General features: G+C 46.1%; 1 protein-coding gene across 1 annotated transcript in view; it reads left to right on the top strand.

Annotated features, from left to right (window-relative positions):
• Nucleotides 1-691: 691 nt before the first annotated feature.
• Nucleotides 692-17,181, top strand: part of gpr143 (G protein-coupled receptor 143) — a 29,001-nt gene continuing 12,511 nt past the window's right edge. Inside the window, exons 1-4 of the mRNA XM_034186147.1 lie at nucleotides 692-1,080; nucleotides 7,912-8,021; nucleotides 9,038-9,132; nucleotides 9,324-9,416. Coding sequence (XP_034042038.1) covers nucleotides 825-1,080; nucleotides 7,912-8,021; nucleotides 9,038-9,132; nucleotides 9,324-9,416 — 554 coding nt within the window. The 5' untranslated portion in view covers nucleotides 692-824. The remainder of the gene's footprint in view (nucleotides 1,081-7,911; nucleotides 8,022-9,037; nucleotides 9,133-9,323; nucleotides 9,417-17,181) is intronic.

The raw sequence follows: 17,181 nt of genomic DNA, 5'->3' as shown, positions 1-17,181 counted from the left end.
GCACAGATCAGGATCCAGCTGGGTGGAGTACCTACGCAGAATCAGAGCCCAGATTAAAGCGGACGTCCACAGAGTAAGCTGTTCAACCACACTGACTGATGTGAGTGAAGATTCTAAGTCACCCAGGTGACACACATCTCCAAGTTTAATCAAAAGCAACTGCACACTGGTTGTCGCAGAAAAATTGTTGATCCCCAAAGTCTTTCATACTGGTCAGGGTCATCCATCACCTGCAGTTTTCAGTCCCTTGCTTAATGACAATTTGGCAGGATGGACCCACAGAGGTTTAATACTGTACCTCAGGTTGCGGATCCAATGGATGAAGGAGGGTGTGCTGAGCATGATGGGTAGAAAGAAGAGTGCAGACAAGCAGAGGTGCAGACGGAGGTCATCCTTCACCACCTGCACCGCACCTTCAGACAGCAGGGGGGCAGATTTATTCAACGTCTCTGCATCCAGTGCGCCATTCTCGTTTTCTTTGTGCCTCTGTGGGGCCTGGCAACATTATTTGTTTGAACATTTCACATGAAAAACCGTCATCCTTCTGTCGAACAATGGCTCTTTGTTTATTTGTGTGTGTGTGTGTGTGTGTGTGTGTGTGTGTGTGTGTGTGTGTGTGTGTGTGTGTGTGTGTGTGTGTGTGTGTGTGTGTGTGTGTGTGTGTGTGTGTGTGTGTGTCAGTTCTTATCTCGGACTTGAGGGATTAAATGGAAGCACATGATGGTTCTGCCCCGTGATTTGTCAGAGAGTTTGGTCACAGCAGTCATTCCCCTTCTTCTTCTTTTTCTTCTTCCTTTCTTCTCTTTCTCTCGGTACACTGGCTCATGGCTTCTCCTCGCCTGGAGACGTTCTGCTGTCCGAACCGGGACGCGGCCACAGACTTCGTGGTGAGTTTCCAGCCGGTTCTGTTCGGGATTCTGAGCGCCAGCAGTGCCGCCTTCAGTCTGGTCTGCGCCTTCATCCAGATCCTTCCCAAACGCAGGACTTACAGGAGACTGGGCCAGTACCCTCTGCCCAAACCCGCATCCTCCTCACGGATCCTCTTCATCATCAGTGTGTGTGACATGCTGGGATGCACAGGTACACAACAAAACCGTCCAAACCTGTGGATGGATGCAATTACACACGCATACATATTGAGTTTTAACCCCTTTTGCACCTGACTCACTACTCTGATTATATGTGATTTACTTGTTAGAAGCACAGTTTCTTTGTTGATGATTCAAAACTTTATTCTCTAAAATGTCAGAAAATCATTTTTTAAAAGTCAGTTTTCCCACAATGACACATCATACTTAAACTCTTCTGTTAAAATTAGTCTTGCAATACTTTTAGGTTCTAAGGTTCTAAGGTGGGGGCTCATGGAGCAATAGCCCCCCTCATAAATATCAGTAGCTCCTCAATAATCCTACAGTCACACTGGCTACAAATGGCAATGAGCAGTTGGTGTTGTCACTTGATAGGTGTTCCTGGGGCGTACACGCTAGCGTATCCCTGATATGTCTCGTAAATCACTTCAGAGGTGTTATATGAATGAATGAATTTGGCATACAAATTCAGCACACAAAACTTGACACACACACATAAAGATTTTACATGTGGCTGAAAGGGGGTAGGCAGAAGTAATACACCCACCCGTTTTAACATAAATTTTATATTCATACACACATATATATATGTGTGTGTGTGTGTGTATATATATACACAGAGGAAAATAAGTATTTGAACACCGTAAGTAAGTAACAGTAAGTTCTCCCACTTAGAAATCATGGAGGGGTCTGAAATTTTCATCTTAGGTACATGTCCACTGTGAGAGACATAATCTAAAAAAAAAAAAATCCAGAAATCACAATGTATGATTTTTTTTTTTATAATTTATTTGTATGTTACTGCTGCAAATAAGTATTTGAACACCTGTGAAAATCAATGTTAATATTTGGTACAGTAGCCTTGGTTTGCAATTACAGAGGTCAAACATTTCCTGTAGTTTTTCACCAGGTTTTCACACACTGCAGCAGTGATTTTGGTCCACTCCTCCATACAGATCTTCTCTAGATCTTTCAGGTTTGGAGTTTCAGCTCCCTCCAAAGATTTTCTATTGAGTTCAGGTCTGGAGACTGGCCAGGCCACTCCAGGACCTTGAAATGCTTCTTACAGAGCCCCTCCCTAGTTGCCCTGGCTGTGTGTTTGGGGTCATTGTCATGCTGGAAGACCCAGCCATGACCCATCTTCAATGCTCTTACTGAGTGAAGGAGGTTGTTTGCCAAAATCTCACAATACATGACCCCATCCATCCTCCCTTCAATACGGTGCAGTCGTCCTGTTCCCTTTGCAGAAGAGCACCCCCAGAGTATGATGTTTCCACCCCCATGCTTCACGGTTGGGATGGTTTTCTTGGGGTTGTTCTCATCCTGTAAACATGGTAAGTGGAGTTGATTCCAAAAAGCTCTATTCTGGTCTCATCTGACCACATGACCTTCTCCCATGCCTCCTCTGGATCATCCAGATGGTCACTGGTGAACTTCAAACGGGCCTGGACATGTGCTGGTTTGAGCAGGGGGATCTTGCTGGCCTGCAGGATTTTAAACCATACCAGCATCATGTGTTACTAATGTAATCTTTGTGACTGTGGTCCCAGCACTCTTCAGGTCATTGACCATGTCCTCCTGTGTAGTTCTGAGCTTTCTCAGAATCATCCTTACCCCACAAAGTGAGATCGTGCATGGAATCCCAGACCGAGGGAGATTGACAGTCATCTTGTGTTTCTTCCAATTTCTAATAAATAATCATAACAGTTGTTGTCTTCTCACCAAGCTGCTTGCCTCTTGTCCTGTAGTCCATCCCAGCCTTGTGCAGGTCTACAGTTTTGTCCCTGGTATCCTTAGACAGCTCTTTGGTCTTGGCTATGGTGGACAGGTTGGAGTGTGATTGATTGAGTGTGTGAACAGGTGTCTTTTATACAGATAACAAGTTCAAACAGGTGCAATTAATACAGGTAAAGAGTGCAGAATAAGAGGGCTTCTTAAAGAAGAACTAACAGGTCTGCGTGAGCCAGAATTCTTGCTGGTTGGTAGCAGGTCAAATACAAACACAAATAAATTATTAAAAAATCATACATTGTGATTTCCGAATTTCTTCACTATATATATATATATATATATATATATATATATATATATATATATATATATATATATATATATAAAACAGGATTTTTATATTTAGGAGTGTTTATTTCTCCCTAATTTTTTTCACGATATGAACATCATATTTGATTTATACAGAAATAGAGCTGTTTTGGAGTGTATTCTGCCATCGTTGATTACTTTGTTCGAGCAAAGTATTGGAAGTCGTTGTGTCACGTCGCTCATCATTTGGATAAAGTAAATTTCTAGTCTATTTTGGCCCCGCCTAGCTGGCGGTAGAGCGACCATTGTCTCTTACGGCTGCAGAACACCCACTTTGATTGAAAATAAATGTCAAGATATTGCTTTGCCTTTGCTGCTTGCTGTTGCCTATCACTAATGTGACCGTAGGTAAACCCACTGACATTATCACTTTGGTTTTTCAACACTGCTGCCATATTCTGACTGATCTCCTCTGATAGCGCCCCATTTTCTGGAGCTTTTATAAGATATTGTTTACTTATGTCTTTGTTTTGTTTCAGATCTGGAATTGCCAAAGGTAACTTTTGCAGTAATGTAAGAGAGAGCACACAGTAAGCTGGGCGTATAGTTTGCTCTTTGTCATGGGGGGGTTGGGGGTAGTGGTAAGGTGGGAGGGATAACATTTATGAGTCACAGATCGCCACTATTTTCACTATTATCTCAAATCTAAATGACATATTACAGGTGTTGTGCAGTTAATATTTAGTTTTTTAGGTTAGGTTACCAATATGTAAACCTGGGTTTGATTCCCACTTGCGTTACCTGTCTGTGTCCTTAGTTAAGACATTTCATCTGCATCGTTCCAGTCAACCCAGCTGTAAATGGGTACCAACCTTGGCTAGGGGAGTAACCTGCGCTAGACTGGGGTCCCGTTCAGGGGAAGACGTAGATTCTCGTCCACTTCACTGTACGGAAACCGTGAATACGCACCGGTACCAATGGGCCTCAGGATACACTTCCTTACATCACTGAACATGCTTGGACTTACTGAAAATTCAAGTGGCTCGTCGGTCTTTATTAAAAGAGTAATATCTAAGGTGTACTTCTGCCAAATTTGGTGCTTTTGTCACCATGTGAAGTATTGTTTCAGTTATTTGCTGCACTATCTGTCCTCTGTTTACATTTCCGGTCTGGCTGCAGTGCATATTTAGTACATGAGATTCCCGGAGCATGCACGTTTAGTACATGTGAGTCCTGCCCTGAGAAACCTTTGCCCCTCACTATACAGAGACAGTATGTACACTAGTCACTACATATACTGTATATTGGATTTTCTTTTTCCTTCAAGATGGCAGACAGCAGTGACTTTCCAAAGATGCTTTGAAACCTACACTCAGAGGGTAAAAATACCTCTGACCAAGAATGTGGTCAGGCTACAATCAACCTTCTTCTTTCCTGTTTACAGCTGTTCAAACTGTAAAAGGCTCTAACTGCTAATTCTGCTCTCAGCAAAGGAGGAGTGGCTGAGGAGGGCAGGTTTGTTTTGGTTGTGAAAAATGCAGCTATTGTGACATCTAGTGGTAGAAAAATCATTGCAGCTTTTAGGCAAATGCTTCTTCTATGGCATGTTTCTTAGCTTAATATATACAGTGAAACAGGCCTCAGAACTATCACACAATATTCCACATGATAAGCAGTTGTTGTTGTGTAAAATACGAAAATTAGAAAGATTTGTTGCCAAGCAACAGGCTATGTGTAAATAAAAATATAGACACCCTACAATGATGAATTTGCCATACTGTTCACACTGTATTCATCTGCAAAAAGATTAATTTCTTATTTAATATGCAAAAAAAAAAAAAAAAGCTCACATACATTCAAATTCTAAATATCATGTGTCAAAATAACATTTATAAATATCAGAAATAATCTGCTGCAGGACAAAAGCTGATTTCTGTATTCATTAAAATGAATTTTACTATGTGTGTCCTCTACACACATAGTAAAATTCATTTGAAATCAAGAAATAGGGTGATTATGGCAATTCTTGCAGCAGTGAATGTGTAACTGTGTGACTGTACTTTGAGACGGCTGACAGATTTAGAAATTTTCCTGCAGCACCTTTTCCACAGTTAATGTGCCACTGGGGATTCTTACAAAATCAAAGTGCACAGGCAGAATCATGTGTTGCAGATCAGGAATGTTAAGTCTCATGAGTGCATTCTCACCATCACAAGAGCTGCAGCTGCAAGAAGAAGAAGAAGAAAACAAGAATTACTAAGAAATTTAAAAAGATGTAGACTTTTTCATAAACACACTTGTAGTATAGGTCATCAATTGTGTTAAAAACAGATATTAAAGTTTGACACTAAAAATACCCAACAAAGATGGAGGTGATGTATCCAAATTAAAATCAGGATTACAGTGAGGCAAGTAAATATTTGATCCACTGTTGATTTTGCAAGTTTTCCCACCTACAAAGAATGTTGAGGTCTGTAATTTTTATTGTAGGTACACTTCAACTGTGAGAGACAGAATCTAAAAAAAGGAGAAAATCACATTGTATGATTTCTAAATAATTAATTTGCATTTTATTGCATGAAATAAGTATTTGATCACCTTCCAAACAGCAAGAATTCTGGCTCACACAGACCTGTTAATTTTTCTTTAAGAAGCCCTCTTATTCTGCACTCTTTACCTGTATTAATTGCACCTGTTTGAACTTGTTACCTGTATAAAAGACATCTGTTCACACACTCAATCAATCACACTCCAACCTGTCCACCATAGCCAAGACCAAAGAGCTGTCTAAGGACACCAGGGACAAAACTGTAGATCTGCACAAGGCTGGGATGGAGTACAGGACAACAGGCAAGCAGCTTGGTAGAAGACAACAACTGTTGGTGCAATTATTAGAAAATGGAAGAAACACAAGATAACTGTCAATCTTCCTTGGTCTGGGGCTCCAGGCAAGATCTCACCTAGTGGGGTAAGGATGATCACCAGTGACCATCTGGATGATCCATGTGGTCAGATGAGACCAAAATAGAGCTTTTTGGAATCAACTCCACTTACCATGTTTACAGGATGAGAACAACCCCAAGAAAACCATCATGTATTGGGGTCATGTATTGTGAGTTTTTGGCAAACAACCTCCTTCCCTCAGTAAGAGCATTGAAGATGAGTCGTGGCTGGGTCTTCCAGCATGACAATGACCCCAAACACACAGCCAGGGCAACTAAGGAGGGGCTCTGTAAGAAGCATTGCAAGGTCCTGGAGTGGACTGGCCAGTCTCCAGACCTGAACTCAATAGAAAATCTTTGGAGGGAGCTGAAACTCCAAACCTGAAAGATCTAGAGAAGATCTGTATGGAGGAGTGGACCAAAATCACTGCTGCAGTGTGCAAACTTGGTCGAGAACTACAGGAAACGTCTGACCTCTGTAACTGCAAACAAAGGTTTCTGTACCAAATATAAAGGTCTGTTTATCTACTTATTTCATGCAAAAAATGCAAATTAATTATTTAAAAATCATACAATGTGATTTTCTGGATTTCTTTTTTAAGATTCTGTTTCTCGCAGTTGAAGTGTAGCTATGATTAAAAATGACAGACCTCTCTATTCTTTGTAGGTGGGAAACTTGCAAAATCGACAGTGTATCAAATACCTATTTGCCTCACTGTTCTTCTTTTCCCCACTGTATGTTCTTGCTGAATTAACAGTTTAATCGTATTAATTATCTCACGTTTTAATGGATTGTGCAAAACCCCAATCACAGACTCTCAGAATGTGACATAAAAGCCGACTGTGACTGAGTTCTTGGGTGGGGTGAGGAACGACCCGGTTCACACTGTTAGAGGACTGGAGCGGCGTGTCAGGGTTTGGATTGCTGCACACCATCAAATCCAAGGTGACACTGGAAGTCTTCTTGCAGCACTTTTGCATGTGGTGAAGAGGAAAACACATTAAGTCGTCCACTTCGCTGTGAGAATGGTGCATCACTGTGAGTGAAGAGGTTTAATCGCACCCCGGACACTATTTAAAGACAAATACACAACAGAGTGTTAACATACTTCACATAAAATTCCTGGGAGAGCTCCACGAAGTTGGAGAGTTCCATGTAGGAAATGGAAAGACACTTAAAACTTCACACCTGGAGACATTTCATATTTCCATGAGGTATCCCAAACAATTAAAAGGATTCATGTTAATTAACACACTTAATGGATAAAAGGACTTGCACGTGTGTCGTAATGTAATTCAAACCACATTTATGGCACATCCCCCGTTAAACTCTTTGACTCCTTTGTTCAGATCCTCTTCCCATTGTGTCCAACAGTGGCAGCTTCAGAGCTTTTTTCATGGTGGGGCAACAGAATTTACAACAAATATGATTTTTTTTTAAGTGCAAAACAGGTGACAGTTGTTAGACTAACAACAAATAACCATCAGGAGTGAGGCTGTCATCCTCTCAGTTCTCCATTTCACCCTGTTGTAGTTCCTGGATTTTGTTATTTGATGAAGAAATATTCATTTTTAATCATGCTAGGATACCAAAGTGAAGGGCATAATTACAAAACACTGGGGGGAGATGTTGCTTTGCTGACTCTAGTGCAGTGCATCAGATATATCTCATGAGCATTATGGAAGCAGGGGGCGCTATAGGACTGGATCAGTTGGAAAGTGGTGGTGTTGAGAAATTTTGATTTTGAGGGCAATTGTCAATTTCCAGAGGCACCTATGGTGTCAACTGTCAGAGTGTGCTCTCTAAACACGCCCATGTTGTTGCTGCTGTTCACCTCTAGGTATCATCGTAAGGTCATCTGTCTGGCTTGTTCTGCCGAACATCACTGACCGCATCACAGAACCCAACAGCACGGATGTCTGGCCAGAAGTCTTCTGTGTTGGCAGCTCAGTACGTGTGGAGTTCTCATAGACCGTAAACAAAATGAACAATTTCTCTGTGATGTCGGTCATAGATTGAAGCTCAAGTGGGTTGGCTTTTGTTGTCACCATTTTGGCAGTGCCAGATTCCACCTAGCCCTCGGCCAATCTGACAACGGGTGCACTGCAGCGGTGGAATGTGGGAAAGACTGGCATGGTAGCTAAGGCTAACAGGCTAGGTGACCTGTTTTCCTTGATTAATTAACATAACTTTGGCTTGTGTGCTATGATTTGTGACCTCAACAACTGTGGAAACTATCAGTGTAGCCAACATTACCTGCTAATTAGTGCTAATGATGCTAACATTCAAATTAAATAATGCCAAAATTACATTCACCAAAAATACTGGAGCACCGACTTCTTACTCGCAGTGGTCTCTTAATACAATTCACCACACAGAAAGCCATGTTACCTCAAATATTTGTATTAAAATGCTCAAAAAGGTGCTAGCAGCCTGATAGCAGTTGGCCACCTGCACTGCAATTTACACCTAGCTATTGCTCAAAACTGGCCACACCCCAAATACTCATAACATTATGGCTTGAAATAGCTAAAACTATAGCTATAGTGGTTTAAACTCTTTTCTGTACCAGACTGCAAAAATATTTATATCTGCTGTAAAATTGGACAATTTATCATGAAGCCACCCCCAAGTGGCAATTTGAGGAACTCCGGCTTTTGACACTTCCATGTTGGGTTCATTATTCAGCATGAGGTTACCAGTTGGGTTCATACTGGCAAGAAATTACCTTCACTGACAAATAATCTGGAAAAATTGTAAGAGAGAAAACAAACAAACAGCTGGTCCAGATTTATGCTTAAAAACAGTCATAAAAAGGACTTTTTTTTCCTGCAATAAACAAAGCAGGCAGTTGTTACGGGCAAGAAAACATGTTATTGTGCATCAAATTTAGTATTTATTGTACAGATCTTAATGTGTATATTACAAAAATGTAGTGGTACATGTGTTCCTTATTTTTGTTCCAGATGTGGATCCAGCTGTTTTACAGTGCTTCTTTTTGGTGGACCTTTTGTTATGCTGTTGATGTCTTCCTTGTGGTAAAAACATCTGCAGGAATCAGGTGACTGATTCACCTTCACCCATGTCTGAAACTAACTAATGCATCAAGTCCTGTGAGGCTGCCAAGAATGACTCTTTTTGTGTTTTAAATGGATTAAAAGTTGTGCTTTTATGGATTTGCAGCGGAAAGCACATAATCGCCAGCTGCTCTGTGTGTGTGTCTGTAACTTTCTTTTTTTTTTTACCCATCAGCACCATTGTCCTGTACCACATGATTACGTGGGGTTTGACTCTGCTGCTGTGCATTGAAGGCGTGGCCATGCTCTACTACCCAACCATCTCTGAGTAAGAGCCTCTTTGATCATTTATTTGACTAATCAAGAGAGTATCTGAAGCATAAAAGTACATATTTAACAGATTTTCTATTGTAATAGAGAAATGTGATCTGAAAAATCCATAAAACCAACATGGCAACATGCAGGGACGTAGCGAAGTTTTGTAAGCCAGTGGGTGGGGGGTGGGGCATTTGGACAGCCAACCAAGTTTTAAGTTTTTTTTAATTCCTCTACATGAGGTTGGAGGAATAAGTCTAGAGCGGACATCAAGCTTTTATCTGCTTTTGTGGTTTTGTGACTGGTGGTTGGCTCTCACTGCGGTATTGGTATTGTAACAGACTTTCTGATGTCTTTGCTTTATTTATTTACTTTATTTACTGTGAAGCTGCACAGGGTTAATGTTGGCACTGTTGTGTTGCCGTAGGCGGAAGGCGAGGAGCGAGGGGCTCCCGCTTTTGGTGTGTGTGTACGGGAACGCGCACGAGAACGCGCAATAAAGAGGAGCCACGTTATGGCGCTCGAACGGTCCACAGTGGTCCCGTCTCCCTCTTTCTTTTAATACTGTCGAGAGCCCACAAAGGAGCCGCTACATTGGTGGCAGCGGTGGCCGCTTGTGCAGGTTGTTGCATGTGTTGGCGTTCGTGCTGAACAGTTATTTTGAGTTTTGACCCTGTTAGCTAGTGCCTCAGTTTAGCTAGCCTGCTAACGAGCTCAGTGCTTCTGCGACATGTGGTTTGGGGACGAGGACCCGTCGAAGCCTTATACGGCGTGGACCACCAGGAGCTCACTTGGTGGTGAAGTTAGAGTGGACCTGCCTGCTCCTTTCGCTGGTGATGGGAGCCAGAGCTTTCACAGCTGGGTGCGGCAGCTGGAGGTAGCCATCGGGGCGACATCTGTCAGCAGAGACTGTAATGATGAATTGGCGCGCATTCTGCCTACTCGCCTCTGCAAGTCGGCCTTTCTGCTGGGGGACAGTTTTCCTGACGTGGTGAAGAGAGATTATTCTGCTGTTAAAGATAAGCTCGGGTCAGCGTTTGGGCAGAGACAGCTCTTGGACCGCTTCAGAGACAGCCTTTCTGCTCGAGTGCGTGTTCCGGGGGAGAGCCTGGAGGTGTACGCAGCGGACGTGAGCCGTCTGGTAGCGGAAGCATTCCCAGACTACGGCAGCAACGCACGGCGAGAAGAGAAATTTCGGCGTTTCTTAGCCGGCCTAGATCCAGCGTTGAAAGCTAAGTGCCTGGAGCAGGGCGCAACAGACGTTGATGAGGCTCTGACTGTGGCCGAGCGCTGTGAGAATGCCAGGGCGGCACTACAGAGAGACAGTGGGAGTTCGAGCACAGGTGTTTACCTGGGTCAGAGTGCAGCTGTCCAGTCTGTGTCTGTGACGGATGGCCTTCAGAGGGCCGTGGAGAAGTTAAATGAGGACATGTGTGCAATGAGAATGGAAATGAGGGAGTTGTACGGGGAGAATCAGAGACTGAGAGCCAGAGATGCCAACAGGACAGATCGTGGTCCTCGCTCTTCATCTGGGGGGCGCTGTAGCTGTGCCTGTGGGGAGTCCGGATGTCAATCCAGAGGGTCTGAGGACAGACGCGTGGGGCGCTCTCCCAACCACCCGCCTCATGATTATCCTCGCGACAGAGTTTTTTCTCCAACAGCCAGGCCATCCTGGGGCAGGAGTCCCAGTCCTGGTTGGAGGTTTCGCAGAGAAGAGGAGCCAAAGAGACGCGGTGTGCGTTTCTTTCCACAACGAGCAGCTGTGAAAGGCGGTCACCAGGGAAACGGACAGTAGCTGGGGTTGAGGCCCGGACGCCAGCCGCTCAGACCGAGGGCCCTGTACGGCATGACATGACTGAGGACGTGACTGAGAGCACCACTACTGTGGACAGTTGTGATCATCCCACGTCCTACGTCAGGGGTGTGGTGGAGAGCTGCGAGATCCCTATTTTAGCCGACTCGGGAGCTAATGTCTCATTGATCAGTGCAGATTTTCGAATGTCGGTCCCCGCTTTGAGGAACCGGCCTTTGAAAAAGAACTATGTTAGTTCTCGGGCAGTTAATGGGCAGATGTTGGATACGCTGGGGTCTATTGAAGTGACATTCCGATTGGGTCCGACCTACTGGCAGCATAACGTTTATGTACTGAGGGAGCCGACTCAGAGTGTTCTACTGGGGCTTGATTTTTTGACTAGGAACCGTGCATTGCTGGACCTGGGGCAAGGGGTACTGCAATTAGGGGATGTCATGGTGCCACTGCTGCGAGGGGGGGAGCTCACCCCCAACTGTTGTAACGTGACAGTGGCGAATGTTGTGACTATACCCTCCTTAAGTGAGGCCCTAGTGCCAGTGACGATTGGTCCTCTTGGTGGGGCTATGTTGCCTGCTAAGGATTTTGAAGGGTATCTGGAACCCAATGCCCCAGAGTCGACAGAGCTTGTGGTAGCTCACTCTGTGAATAGTGTGAAAGATGGGGTCACAGTAGCACGTGTTCTCAATCCATCTGGGGGAGCTGTGGAAGTGAAGCGGGGGCTGCACCTGGGTCAGTTCCACTCGGTGGAGAGAGATGACCTGGTAGCCCTCCCCGATATTGCTAATGTTGGGGGCACCTCATCTCTGCTAATGGGCAGCACCTTCATCTTAGATGAGTCACCCATTACCATGCAGCAGAAGGAGGAGCTCTCAGGGCTCCTTCTGAGGTTTTCAGATGTTTTCAACCTGTCGGACAGGAACACAAGCAAGTGCAGATTGGTATCGCATCACATTAGAACCGGTGACCATTCCCCCATTAAACAGCGGCCCTATCGCACATCTCCCGAGAAAAGGGCTGAGATCGAGCGTCAAGTAGCTAGCCTGCTGGCAGACGGAGTGGTAGAGGAGAGTTGCAGTCCCTGGGCATCCCCGGTGGTGTTAGTGAGGAAGAAAGGGGGACAGTGGAGATTTTGTATCGATTACCGTTGCCTCAATGCGGTGACGATTAAAGATTCACACCCTCTACCACGTGTAGATGACAGCCTTGATTTGTTAGCAGGCTCGGCCTGGTTCAGCACACTTGACTTTTCTAATGGTTACTGGCAGGTTGAGGTAGCTGAGGAGGACCGGGAGAAGACAGCCTTTACAACCGGCAGGGGCCTCTACCAGTGGCAGGCCATGCCGATGGGTTTGTCAAACTCTCCGGCCACCTTCCAGCGGATGATGGAGCTTGTTCTGAGGGGTTTGCCCTGGCACATTTGCATAGTATATCTGGACGATATACTGATTTACAGCCGCTCCTTTGGTGATCATCTCCTCCACATCGAGGAGGTTCTATCCAGGATACAGGAGGCCGGGCTGAAATTGAATCCAAGCAAATGCCATTTCGCGAGGGATCATGTGGTTTTCTTGGGCCACGTGGTTTCTCGGCAGGGGCTCCAACCAGATCCCCGTAACACGGACAAGGTGAGGGCCTGGCCCACTCCATGTACCTCGGCGGAGGTGAGAGCATTTGTGGGCCTATGTTCGTATTACAGGAGGTTTGTGAAGGACTTCTCAAAACATGCGGCCCCGCTGAATTACCTGGTGGGTAAGAATGTGCCTTTTGAATGGACAACTGAGTGTGAGGAGGCCTTTTCCTACTTTAAGCAGGTCCTGACCTCCTCTCCTGTGGTAACACTGCCAAATTTCGCACTCCCCTTTAAAGTCTACACCGATGCCTCCAGTGAGGCAGTGGGTGCGGTGTTGGCACAGGATGGGGGGGGGGGTCGAGAGAGTAGTGGCATATGCCAGTCAGTCCCTCACAAAAACGCAGAGGAGGTGGTCCACTTTTGATAGAGAACTGTGGGCGGTCGTGTGGGCCGTGCGTGAGTTCAAACACTATGTGGGGCTTTCCACTTTCTCTATCATAACTGACCATCGTCCGCTGTTGGGCATCAGGAACATGGCTATGGACAGTGACCCAACGGGTCGTAGGAGTAGGTGGATTTTAGAGCTGGACCCGTTTAACTGGGTCATGATTCACAAGGCTGGTGTCCAGCACAACAACGCGGATGCACTGTCTCGCCGACCGGCTTCTTCCCCCCGAGGGCACCCAGATAGGCCGGCTGGGGAGCTCGCAGTCACCTCTGTGGCAGAGTCGGGCTGCTCATCGCCTCTCGGGGTGTCCAATTCAGGTCCGGAGGCTGCCTACTCCCTGTCGGGGAGTGACTCTGAGCTCCGGGCCCGGCAACAGGAGGACCCAGATATTAGCACCATAGTGGGGTTGTTGGAACGGAACGCGGCTAAACTGCCTCGTCGGCTAATCGAGGGGTCCTCTGCCAAACTGAGGAAACTTGGAACAGATTTCAGCCGCCTAGCAATGGTAGGTGGACTGCTGTGTCGGACTGTGCGGCCGACAGCATCTGGGGAGGACCAAATTCAGGTGGTGGTCCCCTCTTCTATGGTGCCGGAGCTCCTGCGACAATTACATGGGGAGCCTACGGCGGCCCACTTCTCGGCGGAGCGAGTGTGGGAGACAGCCCGGTGGTCTTACTATTGGCCCTTCATGTTGAGAGACATCAGACGCTGGTGCGAGCAGTGTGAGGCCTGCCAGACCCGCCGGTGCCCCGTTCCCAGACTGAGAGCACCTATGGGGGGGTCTCAGGCGGCCCGTCCACTACAGAGGGTGGTGGCGGACATTTTGGAGTTACCTTTGACCTCCAGGGGGAACAGATACGTTCTAGTGGTGGAGGATTACTTCTCCAAATTTGTCAATCTGTACGCCCTGCCAAATCAGACAGCGCAGACGGTGGCTCACTGCCTGTTTGAGGATTATGTGTTGGTGCATGGGGTCCCCGAAGTCCTTCACAGTGATCAGGGCCGCCAGTTTGAGGCAGAAGTGATTCAGAGCCTGTGTCAGAGGTTGGGCATGAAGAAAACACGCACCACAGCATACAACCCCAAATCTGATGGCATGGTGGAACGTCACAACAGGACTCTGATTGATCAACTGGCTAAAATGCTGCTGTCGCATGGGGGTGAATGGGACTCGCATGTGAAGCAAGTGGCTTTCGCCTACAACACTTCTAAGCATTCCAGTACCCAGTTCACCCCCTGCTTTCTCATGCACGGGCGTGAAGCGCGGGTTCCAGCCGACATGCATGTACCATCAGGTATTCGAGACCGCGGGGGTGCGGGGACGCAGGCGGAGTATGTGTCGTCTATGGCAGAGAAGTTGAAGTCCGCATTTGGCTTGGCTCGGCTCAATTTGGCAGAATCTCATGATTGGCAGAAACTGTACTACGACGAAAGTGGCTGTCACCGCGCCTATGGTGTGGGTGCACTGGTGTGGCTGAATAATCCCACTGAAAACCACACCAAGTTGGCGCCACACTGGAAAGGCCCCTATCAGATTGCGCAGGTGTTAGCTTCAGGTGGGGAAGATGCCCTGACATATCGCATTGTTAACCCTCTGGACTCGATGGAATGAGCCCAGGTTGTTCACCATGACAGACTCAAGCCATACACTCTGCCGCTGCTGACGCATACGCCTCCTGCTGCTCCTTTGGCCTGCGGTCCCATCCGGCCAATCGTCAAGGCCCTGGATGTGGAGGGTCAGTCTCAGGCTGCGAGTGGAGATTACGGACTCTGGGGGGATTTGGGAGCATCGGTGCCCACTCGGTCTCGTGGGGGAAGAGAGGTACGACCTCCGGCACACCTCAAAGACTTTATTAGGTTTTAAGTCCAGTGCAGCACATTTGTTATGATTTTACGGTGATTGGTGGATGCTAATTACATCCAATTATTCAGGAGTCTGTTATACTGTTTTTGTTTTTTTTTTTAGGTTATTGTTTATTATGATGTATGTGCTTTGTTTACAGTGGTACCAGAAACGAGGACGTTTCGTGTTGAGGGGGGGACGTGTGTAACAGACTTTCTGATGTCTTTGCTTTATTTATTTACTTTATTTACTGTGAAGCTGCACAGGGTTAATGTTGGCACTGTTGTGTTGCCGTAGGCGGAAGGCGAGGAGCGAGGGGCTCCCGCTTTTGGTGTGTGTGTACGGGAACGCGCACGAGAACGCGCAATAAAGAGGAGCCACATTATGGCGCTCGAATGGTCCACAGTGGTCCCGTCTCCCTTTTTCTTTTAATACTGTCGAGAGCCCACAAAGGAGCCGCTACAGTATCACTTCCTGTTCTGGAGCCCAGCGGTGTTTTGCTGTATCTGTTAGCTGTTTAATCTGCGCAGTTAGATTGATCTAGTTAACTAGATAACGATTTGTTTCACAGTGTAATCTTCACGTGCCTTAACTAAAGCACTCCATCTGCTGAATCACCTCTAAATTATTTACACATTATTCACTTTGTGTGTTTTTAGGAATCCGCTAGCTTAGTGCAGCTACTAGCTCTTAGCCGGTTTAGCATGGCGGCTTCTCCTGTCTCTCCTGCACTTTTCTGCTCTGGGTGTGAAATGTTTAGTTATTCCTCTGCCTCCTTTAGCAGTAATGGTACTTGTAATAAGTGTAGCTTATTCGTAGCTTTGGAGGCCAGGCTGGGCGAATTGGAGACTCGGCTCCGCACCGTGGAAAATCCTACAGCTAGCCAGGCCCCTGTAGTCGGTGCGGACCAAGGTAGCTTAGCCACCGTTAGTTCCCCTCCAGCAGATCCTGAGCAGCCGGGAAAGCAGGCCGACTGGGTGACTGTGAGGAGGAAGCGTAGTCCTAAACAGAAGCCCCCTGTACACCGCCAACCCGTTCACATCTCTAACCGTTTTTCCCCACTCGGCGACACACCCACCGAGGAACAAACTCTGGTTATTGGCGACTCTGTTTTGAGAAATGTGAAGTTAGCGACACCAGCAACCATAGTCAGTTGTCTTCCGGGGGCCAGAGCAGGCGACATTGAAGGAAATTTGAAACTGCTGGCTAAGGCTAAGCATAAATTTGGTAAGATTGTAATTCACGTCGGCAGTAATGACACCCGGTTACGCCAATCGGAGGTCACTAAAATTAACATTGAATCGGTGTGTAACTTTGCAAAAACAATGTCGGTCTCTGTAGTTTTCTCTGGGCCCCTCCCCAATTAGACCGGGAGTGACATGTTTAGCCGCATGTTCTCCCTGAATTGCTGGCTGTCTGAGTGGTGTCCAAAAAATGAGGTGGGCTTCATAGATAATTGGCAAAGCTTCTGGGGAAAACCTGGTCTTGTTAGGAGAGACCGCATCCATCACACTTTGGATGGAGCAGCTCTCATTTCTAGAAATCTGGCCAATTTTATTAAACCCTCCAAACTGTGACTATCCAGGGTTGGGACCAGGAAGCAGAGTTGTAGTCTTACACACCTCTCTGCAGCTTCTCTCCCCCTGCCATCCCCTCATTACCCCATCCCCGTAGAGACGGTGCCTGCTCCCAGACCACCAATAACCAGCAAAAATCTATTTAAGCATAAAAATACAAAAAGAAAAAATAATATAGCACCTTCAACTGCACCACAGACTAAAACAGTTAAATGTGATCTATTAAACATTAGATCTCTCTCTTCTAAGTCCCTGTTAGTAAATGATATAATAATTGATCAACATATTGATTTATTCTGCCTTACAGAAACCTGGTTACAGCAGGATGAATATGTTAGTTTAATTGAGTCAACACCCCCGAGTCACACTAACTGCCAGAACGCTCGTAGCACGGGCCGAGGGGGAGGATTAGCAGCAATCTTCCATTCCAGCTTATTAATTAATCAAAAACCCAGACAGAGCTTTAATTCATTTGAAAGCTTGACTCTTAGTCTTGTCCATCCAAATTGGTAGTCCCAAAAACCAGT

The sequence above is a fragment of the Thalassophryne amazonica genome, chromosome 14 (genome assembly GCF_902500255.1).
Source record: "Thalassophryne amazonica chromosome 14, fThaAma1.1, whole genome shotgun sequence".
NCBI classification, from domain to species: domain Eukaryota; kingdom Metazoa; phylum Chordata; class Actinopteri; order Batrachoidiformes; family Batrachoididae; genus Thalassophryne; species Thalassophryne amazonica.
The sequence above is the reverse complement of the archived record's forward strand: the minus strand, read 5'-3'. Positions and strand labels throughout refer to the sequence as shown.